Source organism: Bos indicus, chromosome 10 (genome assembly GCF_029378745.1).
Source record: "Bos indicus isolate NIAB-ARS_2022 breed Sahiwal x Tharparkar chromosome 10, NIAB-ARS_B.indTharparkar_mat_pri_1.0, whole genome shotgun sequence".
Lineage (NCBI taxonomy): Eukaryota > Metazoa > Chordata > Mammalia > Artiodactyla > Bovidae > Bos > Bos indicus.
The window spans coordinates 75,504,561-75,523,765 of NC_091769.1; the positions used below are offsets into that span (position 1 = coordinate 75,504,561).

The window sequence follows — 19,205 nt, forward strand, 5'->3', positions numbered from 1 at the left end:
TCCTGTTGTTCCTCCTCTGCTAACCCCCACCACTTCTCTATTCATCACTGTAACTGCATAGAATAGCGTCCCTTATTTTCCCCTCACTTTTCAGAGGCAACTTTCTCTGCAGAAGTCACTAGATAGCGTATTCCTTGTTTTCATTTACAGATCAAGTTTGGTCTTTACTATTGGTCAGAGGCCAGCTACCTCCTGGAAAGGACCTGCTCATTGTTTTCTTGCCAAATTCTTGCCTCAAGCATCTCTCAGAATTCCGCATGGAAGACACTCATTTTCTCCACTTTTTCCTGCTAATAATGCACCGCTATGGTGTAACCGGCTTTTCCCTTAGAGAATCAACCAATAAATCCCTCTCTCTCTCATTTCTGTCCTTCTTCAGTAAAAAGAAGACCGAGCCATAGAAACTAACATCAATTGAATTGCTATGCTAGAGGTAAGGACCCACTTAAATATACGACCGGCAATATTTTCCAATCATTTTGTCATCCATTTTCTTGGCAGGTTTTTCCAGAAGTATTGCTTATATAACTAACCATATTTTCAGTTTCTAGGTTAAATTACAAGGTGGGATAAAAGAGAAATCACAACTTGAATGCAGTACTGTAACTTATGCTGCAAACTCTGCTGCCAGGCTGGGGGCAAGGAGGGAGGAGAAAGAAAAGGAATATTCTCATCTCAGTTGAAATCATAGTATTGGATAGTTCAGCGCTAGACAAGTCACAGCTGTCAAACCATTTTAAGTATATTGAAAACTCTCAACAATCTGTGAAGCAGTTAAGCCAGAGGGACTACAGCTTGTAAATGAAGCAAATAGCAATCATGAGTAGCTCACTGCTTCCTGAGTAAAAACCTGCTCCTTAGAATGTTTAAATTAAACTAAACCCATTAAAATCCCTATCAGATATGTTAAGAGACAATGTTTGCAGAAGAGAAGTGGTAAATTATTAATACAGTGTGGATATTACTATGCAAGTAGTATCAGAAAAAAATGGTTATATAGGTGAACTAAGGACAGCACATACGTAAGTATATACTGTGTTGGCCAAAAAGTTTGTTCAGGTTTTTCCTATCACGTTATGGAAAAATTTAAGCAAACTTTTTGGACAACCTAATATAATTATATACACATGGGCACTTGCAGATTTACAGGGCCGTACCCTATCACAAAAAACAGACTTGAAAATAAGATTTCCCAGAGAGAATTAAAGTTTAAAATCAATAGTCAAAGATGTGAAAAGCCACCTTAATGACACAAAAAGAGCTTTCATGCTAGCAAGACTTCATTGTGACCAAAAAACTAATTAATCCATTCAAAGAAAAAAGTAAGTCTAACAGAGGTGGCAAAGGTAGTACCATAAATGATAACAATAATCACATCACAATAACTTTACAAAGTTACAGTGCGTAACAATCTTAGGATGAAGATTCACCTAAGATCACACAGCGAAGTAAGTGGCCCAGGTTATTCGTCTGTATCACTGACCCAGTAAGGACCACAAATAGGCAGGCTGTACAATCCTAAGTAATCGTAAATACTTCCAAGGATTAGGGGCCAACATAAAGATGAAAGGACATTTAAATATCTAACTTCCTAGCTCTAAATCCAAGCTAACCTAGCAATTTAAGGATCCTTTAGTTGCGGATATGGCCCTCTTGTTTCTAACAAGGAGAGAGGGGGAGAACTGTCATGCAGGGAGCACATGAACTTAGGGGATACGACCATCTCAAGGACTGTGGTTTGGGTGGAACAGAGGAGAGTTCTGAACTACAAAGCTTTCCTCCTGACCACCTCCTCACTCCCAATGACCATGTACTCTTGCCTACTGGGAGGCAGTAGTCAGGCAGGGAAAAAAAATTAATTTGAGAATAACAAAGGCAACGTAGTTATTATACAGGGTAGTGAGGTTTGGGGTGGGGGGTGGAGAGGGAGTGAAAAGGAAGCTGTTCCTTAAGCAAAAATGAACATTTAACCCCAGAGCTTATTATCTGGTAAAATAACAAGCAAGGAAAACAACAAGCTTTCCAGGGAAAGCATCAAAGCCTTATTACTTATGTAGAGGGGTTCAAGGAAAACGACACAGTACTGAGGCAAGAGTCCAAGTTTAGAGATTTTAGTCTCCATTCCTATTAGAAAGACTGATCCCAGGAGAGTATTACAGCACAGCAGTCAAGAGGATGAACTCTGTAGCCAGACTGGGTTCAATTCTCAGTCCTGACAGGTACCCAGATGAGTAGCTTTGGGAAGGTTTCTTAACCTCTCTCTACTTCCTTAACATAATCTATAAAATAATATATAATAATAATATAACATATAATACAACAGGGTTGTTGTGAAGACTTAACTGACTCACACAGTATTTGCAGGAGATAATTACACTGCTAACACTGGAAGTTGTGCAGGTGCTGGTCATCTTTCATTAGTACACACCTTTATGAAGAACCACTAAGGATTAAGTAATTCAAACACAATTCTTAATTGTGAAACCATTATAAAAACCAACAAAAGCTGACACAAGAGAAAACAAAAAACCTGAATAGTCACATATGTATTTTAAAAATTGAAGGGGTGGGGGAAGGATGGATTAGGAGTTTGGGATTGGCAGATGCAAACTTATATAGAATGGATAAGCAACAAGGGCCTACTGTATAGCACAGGGAGCTGTATTTAATAACCTATGATAAACCATCATGGAAAAGAATATGAAAATAACGTGTGTATATATATATTCATAATTGATGTATATATAGAGAGATACATATAATTGCTATACAGTAGAAATTAGCAGAGCATTATAAATCAACTATACTTCAATACACTAAATTTTTTTAAACAATGAATTCACTGCCAGAAACCTTCCCATGGAGAAAACTCCAGGCCCAGATGGTTTCATTGGTGAAATCATTCTAACAATTTCATCTTCATCTTTAGTTACTGCCATAAATAGGAAGACCCTGCTCCCCCCTAATCTCATGCTATATTTTAGGGAGCAGCACCTAGCAGAGCACTGCACATGTAAAAATTGAGCTTAAACCATTCTGGAGTCAGACTATGTCTCAAAATTTCATCAAAAACTACAGATCTTCTCCCATAAAAACAGGCAAAACACACAAAATTCTGTGCTCAACATCAAGAGGTCCACTGACCCCCACAAAAATATTCGATGGACACACAAACATGCCAAACATTATTAAATGAGCATTAACAGATGCAGCACAGAGTGATAGTTTAATAACAGGACAGAGTGCCTGCCAGTTTCTCTACCCTCTGATACATTACAAACGGTAACAATCTACTCCTAACCTTGAGCAGTGATTTCTTCCTGATCTCATTCTAAAAATATCTTTTGGCAATATTCATCATCATAACCTTACAGTCTTTACAAAATAACAAAAAATTCTTTTTTAAAAAATGTTTAATTGTGGTAAAAGTCCACAATATATATTATATTACACATAATACAAAACATACTATTTTAACCACATTTAACACTTCAGTGGCACTGAGTACATTCACAATGTTGCACAACTCTCACCATCATCCATCTCCAGAGTTTTTCACATTCCTCAACTGAAACTCTAACCCCAGTAAACACTAACTCCCCATCCCCCTTCCCCACTCCCACCCCATGCCCAGGCCCCCTGGCTTCTACTTTCTGACTCTATGAATTTGACTATTCTAGGTACCTCATGATAAGTGGTGTCAACAATTATTTGTCTGCACCTGCTGTATATTCATGGAGAAGGAAACGGCAACCCACTCCAGTATTCTTGCCTGGGGAATTCCATGCACAGAGCAGCCTGGAGGGCTACAGTCCATGGGGTCGCAAAAAGTCAGACATGACTTAGTGACTAAATCACCACCACTGTATATTCAAAGTGCCAATGAATTATTTACCTTCTAATTTACTAGGTCCTATCTTTTAGACTTATCCTATCCTTAAAAATTTCCCAGTAAATTCATCACTTCCTAAATGCCTTTCCCAGATGTTACTCAATTCTCCTCCATTATTTATATTTCTAATCATGTAAGCAACCCCACCTCCTCTATCCCACCACACCCAATGGCTCACACCTACATACAGATCTAATCTCCTCTGGATCTAAAGAGTCACCTCCAAGACAAATCCAGCCAGAATGTAGAGCTAAAGTCCTTATCAGATGCAGGAAAATGAAAAATGGAAATTTCATGCTCCCTCCGGTAGTTATCATTCCCAAAGCTACTTTCAGATGGCTGTTATTTTATGAAAAGAAATCTTCCATCCTTCAGCCTAGAGAGGATGCAGTGAAGTTAACAAAGCACCCATAAGAGTCTGTGTAGGGAGACTCTCAGATCTCTAAATTGCGGACTTCGTATTATTCCACAAAACCGTTTTAGTCTATTAAGAGGCTAACCAGAGCGCTGATTTCCAGTTAAATCATAAAACATATAAAAGATAAAAACAGGGACTTCTCTGGTGGTCCAGTAGTTAAGAATCCACCTGCCAGGGCAGGGGACACGGTTCAATCCCTGGTCCAAGGAAATATCACATGCTGCAGAGCAACTAAGCCCATGCGCCACAACTACTGAGCCAGTGCTCTAAAGCCCAAGAGTCACGACTAGGAGCCCACGTGCTGCAACTGAAGGCCGTGCAACCTAGAGTCCACGCTCTCCAACAAGAGAGGCTTCCACAATGAGATGCCCAGGCACCACGACAAGAGTAGTCCCTGCTGGTCACAACTAGAGAAAGCCCACCCGCCGCAACGAAGACCCAGTAGAGCCAAAGAAAAGATAAAACACGTAGATAACTAAGTGACAGGGCGTAATTTGAGAGTGGGAAAAACAAACCAAACATGTGGACAAGAAGCAATATAAAGGACTCAAGGCAAGATTTCAGTAGATAATGTTGTATTTTATCTTAAAATTACATTCACTTTGGCAAATCATATATTCTATAATTTGAGATCCATATTTAACCAAAATGAGGCAGGAGTGGAGCCGACTCAAATCAAGAAATGCCAAGATATAGAGAGAAAATATGAAAATAATAACAATAAACTACCTATGTGCTAAAACATCCTTCACTCAGGAAAGAAGGGATAGGATTTTCACTCTAATGAGGATAGTACACCCAAGATTCCACTACTGTGTGTGCAATCATTATCCACAGCCATCACTTCAACTTCCTGACACTTCACATACAACCCACTAGCTCGCCGTGAACCACTGCAGTGAAGCACAATGATTCTCTGCTATCACCTGGGGTCCCCAGCATTGTTCTTTATCTCCCCTGCCCTACGCTCATGCTGATAATTACGAATAACCATCTCTAACCTTCCCATCAAGGACTCCTATAACCTCAAAGGTAATATATCTAAACTCAACTCAGCTTCCATCCAAAACCTGCTGCTAATCCTGCTGTACTTTTCTCAAATAGTAGCTCCATAGACTACCTGTTTTCCAGAGCTATCCGAGACTCCTTTCTCTCTCTCTAAACATCAATGTAAACGCTAAGTGGCTTCAGTTTTACCTCCTAATGAGGGTGGTGGGCACCTGCACTGGGGCTTCACTGCAGCACACGGACTTCTATTGTGGAGAACAGGTTCTACAGCACACGGGCTCGGTCGTTGCAGCAGCGGGTGGGCTTCTATAGTTGCAGCACACAGGCTCGCTAGTCGCAGTGCATGGGCTTAGCTGCCCTGCAGCATGCGAGATCTCAGTTCCCCAACCATGGATCAAACCCGTGTCTTCAGCATTGGAAGGCAGATTATTAACCACTGGAACCATTTTGAGTTTTAAATGCCATCCTTTCCTTCCTTTCTTGATGAAAGTGAAAGAGGAGAGTGAAAAAGTTGGCTTAAAGCTCAAAATTCAGAAAACTAAGATCACGGCATCCGGTCCCATCACTTCATGGCAAATAGATGGGGAAACAGTGGAAACACTGACAGACTATTTTTTGGGGCTCCAAAATCACTGCAGATGGTGACTGCAGCCTTGAAATTAAAAGACGTTTGCTCCTTGGAAGAAAAGTTATGACCAACCTATACAGCACATTAAAAAGTATTACTTTGTCAACAAAGGTCCGTCTAATTAAGGCTACAGTTTTTCCAGTAGTTACGTATAGATGTGAGAGCTGGACTATAAAGAAAGCTGAGTGCCGAAGAATTGATGCTTTTGAACTGTGCTGTTGGAGAAGACTCTTAAAGAGTCCCTTGGACTGCAAGGAGATCAAACCAGTCCATCCTAAAGGAAATCAGTCCTGAATATTCATTGGAAGGACTGATGTTGAAGCTGAAACTCCAATACTTTGGCCACCTGATGCGAAGAACTGACTCATTTGAAAAGACCATGATGTTGGGAAAAATTGAAGACGGGAGGAGAAGAGGACAACAGAGGATGAGATGGCTGGACGGATCACCGACTCAATGAACATGAGTTTTACTAAACTCCGGGAATTGGTAATAGACAAGGAGGCCTGGCGTGCTGCAGTCCATGGGGTTGCAGAGTCAGAGACGACTGAGCAACTAAACTGAACTTTCCTCCCCTTCTCTACTTCCACCCTGTCCTTGGTTCAGGACCTCTAAAACTTCTCTGATACAACAAGCCCCTAATCAATTCTTCTCTGCCTTCACTCCAATCTACCTGGCCCACTGCCACTACAATACAAAACTGACCGTTATCCCTCCCCTGTTCATAACTTTTCAATGGTGACCTACTGTCTGTAGATAAACCAGAGGTTCTTTCAGGTCCTTCTGGTCCACACCTACATCTTCAACTGCCACCATTCGCCTCTTCTCACTCCCCACCTCCCACACACACAATGCTACAACAACACAGTACTGCTTGTGTTCCTCTGATTATATCACGTAGTTTGGGAATGCCTTTGTATCATGTAATTCTCTTTTTCATTTCAACCACTGGAGTCAGGCTTTCCTCACTTTGTAAAGCCATTCCGGACCTTCCTACCTTTCCCCTTTCTCTCTGCTCCTTTGTTGCCTTCTACAAACTTCTATTAATACATGGATGACATATTATTTGCTCACATGGGTGCCCTTTCTACCAGACTTTGACAGAGCAGGGCCCTGTCTTTTTTTAATCATCAAAATGTAAAGGTGTGGCTCTAAATCACTCAACAAATATTACCTGGGGCTAATTAAAATAATGCCTTCACCCGTAAGATTTCCTCTCATATTTGAACTATTTCCCAGAGATGGTTTTGAAAAGGAAGATGTGTGAATATAAAGAGTATAAAAGACTGAGTTTAAGTCTGGATAAAAAAATTAACCCAAGATTACTTATTGTTCAGTGGGCAAGTCATGTCCGACCCTTTGAGAGAGTTAGAAATGCTAAGAAATTTCTCAAATGGATGCATGGCAACAGAACCAGAAAAAAAAAAAAAACATGAGCATAAATGTAAAAACACTGCCTCAAGGACAGAAGCCTGACACCTGAAATGATACAAGGCAACATGTGCCAAAGCCTAAGGAACTAACAGTCCTGGTTCTCGTTTTTCCATCAGATATGACCCCATGAGAAAGAAACACATGGAAGAAACCACTGACAGAATAGAAGCAACTACTTTGGACAATATTCAGTAAACTTTAAGGATGGCAGGACCCATTCTAAATTTCTTAAAATGTGGTGGTAGTTTTTGAAGCTGGACGGACATGAGAGACCACCACCAACTCCCTTCATTTACAAGGGGAGAAATGGGCTTAGAGGAGCTTAGCCAAGTCTCACAGTAGTTAAGTGGAAGATAAGAAATGAGGACAGTGGCTTCTACTTTATCTGGGGCTATTCCATTACCCACACCACCCGAAGGTGAGTTACATGCTACATTGTTTTATTTTGTTTACACATAAAGAGTCATTTTTCTTTCTTAATTCTAACAGTCTGTAGGTGGTATCTAGACTTTATTTAAATGTCAGAAATGGGTTCCCCAACTCCTCCATTACTTGCATCTGCCACTCTTTTCTTACCCTAACAGGAACAGCAGCTCTCAGAACAGTCCCATCAGGGTTTGGGAATAATGCTGACAACAGAACATGCTATCTTAAGTCATCAGTCATACTCGTTTGTAAAACCTGGCTATCAACTTCACTGATATTTCATTAAAAGCACCACCATTTCTTTCATTAATCCTACTGAAGCAATTTCATTTTACGATAATAAGAAAGAGGAACAGGTGGGGACAGTGACTATTCAACAGGCAGGATTGGAATTAGAGAATCTGAGGACCAGAGGCAGTGGGATATAACACATCTAGCCAATAGAGCAAACAGGAACTCTGAGCTCCTCCAATGATTATAAAGTCAAGTACCTAATAATGAAATCCTCCAAGTATAGTAATAGTATTACTGACTAAACGCTTGCCATGTGTTAGGGACTATCATTGTTGTTCAGTCAGTAAGTCATGTTTGACTCTTTGCGACCCCATGGACTGCAGCCCACCAGGCTCCTCTGTCCATGGGATTTCCCAGGCAAGAATACTGGAGGGGGTTACCATGTCCTTCTCCAGGGATCTTTCCAATCCAGGGACGAAACCCCATCTCCTAGAGTGGACGCAGATCCTTTACCACTGAGCCTCTGGGGAAGCCCTTTAGGGATTATACCAAGAGCTTCACATTGTCATCTCCAATCCTCACAAAATAACCAAAAGGCAGGTATAATACAGATGACAAAAATAAGCAGTAACAGCACCAGGATTTCTACATACAAGGGGCTCACAGGTGGCAAAATGGAAGGGAATAGAGGATAAGGAGGGACTTAGTTCCAACCCTTCTAAAATCCCTAAATCCCTGTTTACTAGATTGTATGTGTATCTGAGGTGGTGAGAACCTTGATGTACAAACAAAGCATAACAATTTTCCTTAGTGGACTATTTATGGAGCAGGGTGAGAGGGACTGTAGCCACTCTTCCCTCCATCCTACCCACCTCTTGGAACCTCATGTAAACCGAGGACGTTAGAGATGGAGGGCTTAGTCCAAGGTGATGGAGCAAGAAAGTATGCCAAGAGCTGGCATTTGAACCCAAGTTTGTGGGGTTTCAAAGCCCTTTCTCTTTCTACTCTACCATACTACTTCCTTCTCTGTAAATCCCAGACTATCTAAGAATCATGTAAAATTAGTAGCAATTTCACAAATCACAAGATGTGAAAAATAAATTACACCTCCAAGAACCCTAAACTATCATCTAGAAAGTCAATTATCTAATGTCCTAGAATAGCAGGCATGCTACAGATGCAATACTTCCTAAAACAGGACTTAAGTACATTTTAAGGTATATATTCAGAAGCAAATGACAGGAGTCATTTTTTTTGTTGAGGTTTGAGAGTTGTGGCCGGTGCGGGGGAGAGGCACGGATGGATGGTAAAAGAGAAGAGAATATGGTCTCTCCTTTGAGACTCAAGCTGCTTTAGGACCAAGATGATTCACAGGAATGAATTAATTTTTGAATTATGCCACATACTGGGTTTAAAACTGGATATAACCCAATAAATCCAGTATCTTCATCGTAATTTGACAGCATGAAATGCCCATATTTTAAGAGGGAATACGCTTTCATTCACTCATTTGACAATCTCCAGGTAGGCCTGGACTAGGATATTACAGAGGTCACAGGGATGTTCCTGACATAGTTCCTGCTTAGGAGTACTCAGCAGTCCCCAGTCTTTATGGCTAGGGACCAGTTTCATGGAAAACTATTTTTCCATGGACTAGAGGGCGGGGGGGGAAGTGTTTCAAGATGATTCAATTACATTACATTTATTGTGCACTTTATTTCTAATCTAATGCTGCCACTGATCTGACAGGAGGTACCAGTCTGTGGCCCAGAGGCCAGGGACCCCTAGAAGTACTTATAATCTAAATAGAAAAATCAAATAAATGTTTGAAAGGATTAAAGAGCAGCCAGTGAACAAATTCTAAAGGCTGGGTTGTCAAGAAGTGGTAGAACTGAAGAAAGGAGAAAACACTGGACTTTTCAGGAACCAGTGGTAGCACTTTAAGCCAGCTCTTGAAAGCAGGGGCGGGGACGGGGGCGGGGGCGTGGGGGGGTGGGGACTAGAATTAAGAGGCAGGGGGCCAGGGAATTCACAAAGGTCCAGGAAGAGGGGACAAGACAGGCTATTAGAAAACAGATCCACAAATACATAGCTGTTCTCAAACAAGGGCAAACGATATGCATACAAAGATATTCATGCGGTTATGGTTAAATACATTATGGCACATCCACACAATGAAATGCAGCTATAAAAATGAATGAGGATATGGCAAAACCAATACAATATTGTAAAGTTAAAAAATAAAATAAAATTTAAAAAGAAATTTTTTAAATACAAAAAAATGAATGAGGCAGATTTGTATGTACTTATGTAAGCGAAGACAGCAAGATACAGAGAGTGTGTATAGTATGTTACCATTTGTGTGTTTACAAAAGATAATAGGCTTGGATATGCTTCAATATTCACAGACTATCCATGGAAAGATGCAGAAGAACATTATAAACAGTGGATAACTCTGTTGGCTGAGAACACAGGTAGGTTAAAACCAAGGGACTATGCTGTGAAGAAGCAGGTGGACTAAAGAAAATCCTAGGTATCAGGGTAAGAGGGCTGGAGAACAGGTAAACTCTAGAGCCAAGGTTTCTCACCAGTGGCATTACTGACATTTGAGGCCAGATAATTCTTTGTTACAGGGGCTGTCCTGTGCATTTTAGGAGGTTTAACAGCATTCTTGGCCTCTACCCCTTAGATGCTGGTAGCAACCCCCTCTCAACCCTGACTGCAGCTCCCAAAAATGTCTCCAATGTCAAAGTGCCCTGGCAGGGAAAATCACCCCTGGTTGAGAACCACAGCTCAAGAGCCACAATGTAAACATGTAAACAGTTAATGTACAAAACACTGTTTTACATTCCTGTAAATTAGTAAACGCAATAGACACTCCAATGTGAATCTGAGGACTATACTGGACACTGTTTTGAAATGACCTTCATATATGTGTGATAGTTTCTCAAGTTGTGATAATTCAGGTCCCTTCCCAAATGAGAAAACTATTCATTTTTAACCAAAACTACTCCATCACAGATGTCTCGCTTCTGCATTTGTTGAATCTGAGTGCTACAAGTTACACAAAAAGCCTAAGGACATTTCAGCAGTACACAGAGGGTGAGCCAGATCCCCAGTGGGCTTCCCATGATGCACTGAGCCCCTTAGATCTCTTCAGCATCATTTCAGGAGTTAGTAGACCCGTGCCACCACCTCCAAATAGCGTGTGCTCTCTAGACCCAAGATCTTCTAGGAGGCCAAGGAAGGCAACCCTCTCACAAAAATGTAACAGCAGACTGTATTTTGGCTCAGCTTTTGAAAAACTAATATAATTATTGATACAATAAGAACATAATTTCTTATATTATACTAATAATGTTTCTTCTCATAACTCTTAACGACCACACAAAGTATAAGAAGCTGTTCAAAAATAATGAAAGACATCACTCCTGACTGTAAGATTATAAAGTGAATGATTAGTTTATAAAGCCAAGAGAGGCTTTATCTAGGTTCTACATATCACAATTTCATTAAGTTTAAAGCCATTTCTAATATACCACAATGAATGGGGGTTGGGGTGGGGAAATCAAGGCATCCAACAGGCTTGTATATTTTCGAACACAGATCTAAAACTTTTGTTGATTCTCCTGTGTCTTTTCTTTTCCCAATGCCAGAAATCCAGTAACGCTCTGGCAATCTTGGTTTCGTATTGTGAAGTCAATGATTCCGCCAATACTGTTGTAGGTGACAAGTTCTGGATTTCATTCTCATGAAATCATGCTCTTCAAATTCTAGTATTGTGCCGACTACTTGTGCTTAGCTCTCAGAAGGTTGGCTCTCATTTGTGGAGGTGACCTCCTGTGACCTGACTCTGCAGTAAATACACCTGTGCGTCCTTATGGAAGGTGCTTACATGTGTCCGCGGCGAAAAAAAGAAACTCACCATTCTAACTACTTCAGGGTAAGTCTGCTCTGTCAAACAGCCTCTGCTTATTGTAATGTAGTCCACCAGTTCATTAAGAGTGGAGCGCTTGTATTCTTTCATTTTAAGATCAGATAGCGTGTCCATGAAGTCAAAAATGACACAGCACTGCTGAAGTTTCTTTAGGAACAGTTCAGGCTGCTCTGAGGATGGAACGTCTAAGAAAAAAAAAGGAAATGGTGTAAGTCTGTCATCAATTTCTAGGTAACAGGAATTCTCTGTGAAAGTTAACTTCAAAAGCAAGCTCAAAAAAATAAGAATTCACATGACAACAGTGTTCTTTTAAAACAGTTACACATGGACAGGAGGAGATACCACATCCACTACTTCAGAGACCTTGTCTTCAGAAACTGCAGGGTACCAACACAATGGACAGCGTTTGCTATTCCGCCACCAGACACCAACCAACATCCCAAGAGCCCTTAGAGAGGTGAAGCAAATTTTAACCAAAAACATCCCAATGTCTACACTCTTAAGCCAAAAACACTGAAAAAGGTCAAACGTTCCATTATAAGGTAGACACAGACGTTTTCACTGTTGGTTTAAATTAATTTTACTAGAAAATTTTCAAAGCAGAAATGTCAGTTGATTCATTTTAATTTCACGCTGACATCCTTGGTATTTAAGGCAACTGTTGTTGAGTGTTTATATTTTTTGTTTTGTTTTGGCTTGGTATCTGTGAAGCTTTCTTGTCAAAGACACTCAAAAGATCAAAAGAATGAAGCAATATAGACTCTCTCAAAAAGGGCACATCCATAACAGGACAATGCAGCAAACTCTACCTAAACTCTATCTAGGCTCTCCCTCTTGACCCATCTTCTCTTACAGGGGCGAAAACCACTAACATGTTCATTAATGTGTTCTCAGAATAAACATCTGTTCTTTTCCTACAAACAGCAGATCAGACATTTGGTTTGGTGTCATTAAAAAATACATAGAAATTTTACACTAAATTCCCCAGCTAGAATGGAAACCTGACCTAGAGTTGGACTTGAAAGACACCAACTAATGGTAAATAGTTCATTCCACTTCTATCTTCTTTCCACTACTTTATTCCACCAAACTGGAGCTTCTCTGGAAAGGCAATGATATTACGACAAGAGAACTTCTGCTGCCTTCATCCAAGGAGATTAACTCATAATCCTCAGAATACTCTCTGAGGTAAGCAGGTGGCATTATTATTATTATTCTCCATTTTTCACAAAGAAAATTAGAGACAATCATGGAGGTTCCACAACGAATGAGTTGTGAAGCTAGGCACAGCACCCGAGTCTCTAACCACACTCCCATCTTTCCTCTGTACGATTCAAGAAGGACTCGAACAATGTTTGTCCAGTCACTTGCAACCATCCTCAGCTGCCAATCTCCCAGGAAATGCACTACAATGGCCTTGCAGCACGGGCCTCCTGATTCCTGGAGGTAAATGCAAAGACTAACAGCACCCATCTTGCACAGTCACCAGCAGCCCCAGCAGAGGGTGGACAGGGATAGACTGCTAGTCACAGGATCCACTTGGTTCCTCCTCTCCATTCCCCCTCTCTTCCTCACAACCCACAACCCAAGTGCCAGCCCATGTACCCAGGACCTCATGGATCATTCCCCTCAAAACTGATGTCAACTTTAGGTGAAGCATAACGGTATCTGAAAGTATCACATTTCTCTACCAGATGTAAGGGAACAAGAAATAGCTGATCATTTTAAAAGGTATATAGCACCACTGCTATTCTCAGCAAGAACAAGTTATGTATTTAGAAAGTATTCTCAACCAGTTGCCCCTCTCACCACCACCCCCCAAAGTCCCCCCAAAAGTCTAACATATTGACTTAGTAACATCAAAGAATTTGAATTAAGCCATGAGATGTCTTATTCTATTCCCCTAAATTTAATCACTTTCAAAACATCTAAGCTTTATAAGGACTAAATTAGACAAACCAAGCATTCTCTTTAACTGCTATCTCCTTCAGGTGTTTATATAAACAAACAAAAACTAGACAAGGCTGCTTATCAACATGACTCTATATCCTTAACCCATGGCTAATTAAATGAACATAACCATCATGGTTAATTACTGAAGTCTTCTAAGTTCTAAATCAGATCCCACACCTCAAAGTGGAAGAGGAGTTTTGACGCTGCACAGAGAACAAGAAAAGGCTTATTAATGTATTAAAGTCTTCAGGACAAATTTTAATGAATCCTATTCTTGATACAGTAATTTTGATAAAGCTTAAAAACCAGGCAATGTACAAGGAGAACTCCTTAACTCAGCACATATGAATTATAAAAGCATGTATAAATGACAGTTTTTTCCTCCAAAAAGCAAATCATCATTTAACAATGATTATTCTTTGTGGTCAGTACAATGATACTCAAATAATTCACATTTAGCTATTTAAAAAAATGCAGGCAGTTAACATTTAGTCCTCTTTCTTAATTTTAAACAACTGAAATTTATTCTCTTTTAATCTAAATTGCTATAATGTCAAAGACAAATGTGAAACAGGCTATTCAACTGCCCAATAATGGTAACAGCTCACATTTATTAACCACTATTGGATACAAGTACTGGGTAATATTCTAAGCATTTTACATATTTTATATCTCACTTAGTCCCAACAACAACCCTATGCAATAGGTACTATTTCCCACTTAAGAGATGAGAAAACCAAGACACAAAGAGATCCAGTGACCTTCGCAGAGTCTTAGAACTAATAAGCAACGGAGAAAGGATTCAAACTCAAGCTAACTGACTCCAGAGCCTGAACTCTTCCCTCTGTGCAACAATCAAACTCAATGAAATGCGGGAATAATACCATATTCCACAGAGAGGTATGCACAAAGAGAAAAGAGGAAGAACACAGAAAGAAAACAACCAACTAATTTCCAACATGCCCTCAATATAAAATATGATGCTGAACCCTCCAGCCCATTTCCCAGAGATTAATACATACAGCAACAAGCTATGTTTTATCCTTTATCACAGACTAAATTTCTCTAAAATAACCTCCTTCCCCTAAATTTAAGAACTTAAATAATCAAGACTGAAGGGAAAAAAGGAGAGTCAAGACAAAGAAAAAAGGGGAATGGTGTCCTCAAAGAACCCATCCCATTATAACAATATTTAAAAACTGTGTTTTCATTTGTGCCGAAGGATGCCCTTAACTCACAACAGTCCAAGCACAGGGCTCTCCGTTTGGCCCTCAGACTGCCCCATATGGCTGTGCTGCTCCCACCCCGCGTGCCCTCATCTTCCCTAGTTCCAGCGGGATATAAAAGTAGAATGTGAACAGGCAGGACCGGGCAGGATCAGAGATGAAACACTGAGTAGGGCAGACGGTCCCAGAGATGTAAGTTTAATGTCTACAGAACCAGTCCCAGAGGCAGATGCAAATATTCTTTTTTAAAGAAACATGTGTAAAAAAAGGATCAGGTACTAGGCCATAAAGAAAATCCCATAAATGACAAAAAGAAGAAATCAGACAAGCAGTACATTTTGGCCACATGCAGTAACACTAGATTTTAACAACTCAAAACTACCCACCTCCCAAATCCAAGCCACCTAAGAATCGAAACATTCAGTAACTTAGATGAAGAAAAAAAAATTATAGACATTTCAAAATAAATGTAAACTAGAAAAACTAAGGGTCATTGCAGAGTCCCAAAGCACCCCGGCAGTGGAGGCTTGTGCCGTCTCTCTTCAGTCCTGCACAGACCGTCCCTCCCCCCAGGAGAGGGATTCCATAAAATCATAACCATAAATAATGAAGAATCAGTAAGCAGTTATATAATGCCATGAAGGTCATTAGCACAACAACCCATCCATCCAATGTTAGTATCTGTTTGAAGGGAAGAGTTAACTGATCTAATGATCTTAGCTTGATAAATTTCATAAGGTCAGATTCCACTCTTCTGGAACAACTCTTAGAATTTAAGCTGATTTCCAGAATATGTTCCTCACCCAAGAGGATAATGACCAAACGGTCGATCTTCTTTGACACCTGCATTTCTAACTGTAGTGTCCTTGTCCTTCCCTTTCAGCATGAGTCATTTTCTCACACATGCTTTTTTCTATCACCATCTCTCAGCATCCTCCTATCACCTTTCATTAGTAAGTTGAAATGATTACTCTCACCTCCAAGGTGTTCACACCCAAAGAATTTTAAAATTTACAAGCCCCAAAGTATTGGGAAAACAGGCACAGAATTCAACAGTAGAGAAAGGATGCAAGTTCAGCTTAAGAGCCAAAGATTCTCCTTATATCTAAAGAATAGTCAACGGGTGTTACACACACTTAGTTATACATGTAACACATGCATACAGACACACACACACCCCACTCACCCTCATTATGATTTCAAGGGATGGATGTTTATTACTTGTTTATAACTGGAAGAACACTCTTTCCTCCCTAATCAAGAGCTTCCAGTATTCCACCCCTTCTAAAGTCTGGGACACAGAATCATGGACCCAATATCAGCCCATCTTCTCTGAAGGCCTGACTCAATTTTGGACTTTGCAAAGAAGAAAACAGCAAAGGCAGAAGAAATGAAACATGAGCTCAATGTCCTTTGGGTTTGGTACTCGGATGCCAGTTAAACAAAGTTGTTGAAAATCACTGCAACTTGCAAATAAATATGCCAACCGAGTAAATAAAGAAAGCCCACATCATTAAATTCATTAGCCACAATATCACAGGAAGAAAGCAGATTGGTTTTTAGAAAAAAATAAAATAAGAGATGTGGGCTGATAATGCATTTACACATAAGCTGTTTAAATGTATGTAGATAAATATTTCCATAAAATGGTCATGTTTGTACTAGAAGTTAAGCAGTAACACTGTTTGAGCTTCTAATGAATAATATTTATAATCAGTTATATCCATTCAAAAGATCTGGGGAAAAAAATTCTAAATTAACAATGCTTTTCACCTGAAAACACCCTGAGCTATTACTCCTTTAGCCCTTTTACATCCATTTCCCCAATTCAAACAACAACAAAAATAGTACTCAGCATGTCAATATGGTCTCTGATCCTCTACCTCCTCCTTTAGAACTTTCCCTAAGGCAAACACACCCCCATCCAAGTATGCTATCAGTCCCTTACAAGTCACCCTTCAAAACTTCAACAAAGTCACAGAACTGTATCTGTATGGGTATATGAGAATATACTTATAGAAAACTAGTCTCACAGCACTGAGAAGAGCTTGCCTGAGCGCTGAAGACTGAAGTGTGGTATGTTGGCAGATGTGGTAAGATACCTAAAGTAACTGTTAGTCTCTCAGTCATGTCCAACTCTTTGCGACTGCATGAACTGCAGCTCGCCAGGTTCCTCTGTCCGTGGGTATTCCAGGAAAGAATACTGGAGTGGGTAGCCATTTCCTTCTCCAGGTTTCTTCCCAAACCAGGGATCAAACCCAGGTCTCCTGAACTGCAGGCAGATTCTTTACTACTGAGCCATGAGGGAAGCCCCCACTTTTGTCATACCTACTTCAAAAACAAACCTAAAAAGAATCCTATTTTATTCATGGAACTATGCTTCTATTAGGAACTGCTTTGGATACTTAAAAAAAAAAAATCAGATATGGCCAACAATATTTCATCAAAATAAGACCACTATAAATTCTTATAATGAACCAAATAATAAAATTAGGCTTCGTGTCCTATAAACTGAACCCAAGCATACCATGTTGGTGACACAAGACAGTCTCATATAAATAAGCAAATAAGAAACTGACGTGAGCTAAAATAAGTATTAAGTATCTGACCATCCCAATTACTTTATTACTGTGTTCCAAGTAGGGACTCCAAAAACGTTTATTGTTGATGATGCTTCCACTACAAGGGATTTGTATTTTATAAAAGTGTCTCGTGTGATTTCAATGTGTGACCACAGCCGAAGACCACTGTTTTTAAAGTAATCACTTTAAAATCCTTCTTTCATCTCCTTCACCTTTGAAATTTGCCCTCAGTTTATTTAAAGCTAACAGTGAAAACTTTTGGTTTTCAAGCAAAGGAAGGTCCCTGGCAACACCTACAACAGTGAAAGTATTCCTTCTTGGCCCTGGCTATAAATATGTGAATGTAGAGGTGGCTGCTTTCAGAACTCTTCACAATCTATTAGGAAGGTCAAAAACACTTTGCTGATTATTAGCACACACTTTTTTTTAGATTCAAAAATGTGTCACACAGAACTACTACACCAATAAAAAATAGTATCAAAAGAAGACCAAGGTGTTAAATATTAAACAAACTGAAAGGCAGTTAAGACCAGTACTGATATTTTAAGGTTAAAAGAATGATGACAATGATAAGGAACATTTACTACTGCAAAGCACTGTACTAAGCTCTTGACACACATTATCCTATTTAATCCCTAGAATATCTTATGAGTGGCCACTATTAATAGTCCAGGTTTTCAGATGAAAAAACAAAAAAACAAAAACAAAAAATAGAGCCTAGACAGCTAAGTCACCTGCCCAACATCACCCACTATTAAGGGTTGTAGCTAGTATCCAAACCCAGATAGTCTTAATCCAGTGCACATACCAATAGCAATGACAATGACGATGACTGGGATAAAGAAAAGCAACTCACTACTATCACCACCACCACCACTGGAGCAATGGGTAAACTATTATGACTGCTTATTTGTTTAAGAAAAGTATCTAAAAGTAAAGGAAAATCTGATACACTTTTCTACAAGTATTTACACATTTTAAAACTTTAACATAAGTGAACAATGGTAGGTGGATACAGTTTTAAATAATAATATATTAATTATTCTTCCTAATTTGGACAATCAACATGTGTTATTACTCTTTCATGGATCTCTCCAGTTATCCTTTCCCCAAAGCTGACAAATATGTACATGCCAGTTTATAAGCAATACCCAAAGGTCACCACTAATGCAGAAAAGTGGCCTCAGCACCAAAACCATAGGATTCAGAGTTATCATATTGTTTCAACACTGTGTTCTAATCAGAATAAATGGGAAACACACACATGCACCCACACATACAAAACTTCTAATAAATATGTTTCCAATTTTTCACAGTTCTCCCTCATGCTTGACCTTCTCATGCACTGTAACTTGTCAGGACAAGAAAAATAAAACATTTAAACATTCCTAGTTACAGATGTAGATTACATTTCTGCCACTAAACTTATTCACAGGATAGCCACCACAGCCTCTGACTAACACAGTC

General features: G+C 39.7%; 1 protein-coding gene across 4 annotated transcripts in view; it reads right to left on the reverse strand.

Moving 5' to 3' along the window:
* PPP2R5E (protein phosphatase 2 regulatory subunit B'epsilon) overlaps positions 1–19,205 on the reverse strand; it is a 160,097-nt gene that overhangs the window by 62,960 nt on the left and 77,932 nt on the right. For all 4 annotated transcript variants that reach the window (XM_019969030.2, XM_019969031.2, XM_019969029.2 and 1 more), the window contains one exon: positions 11,966–12,162. In XM_019969030.2, the coding sequence (XP_019824589.1) occupies positions 11,966–12,162 (197 nt within the window). The remainder of the gene's footprint in view (positions 1–11,965; positions 12,163–19,205) is intronic.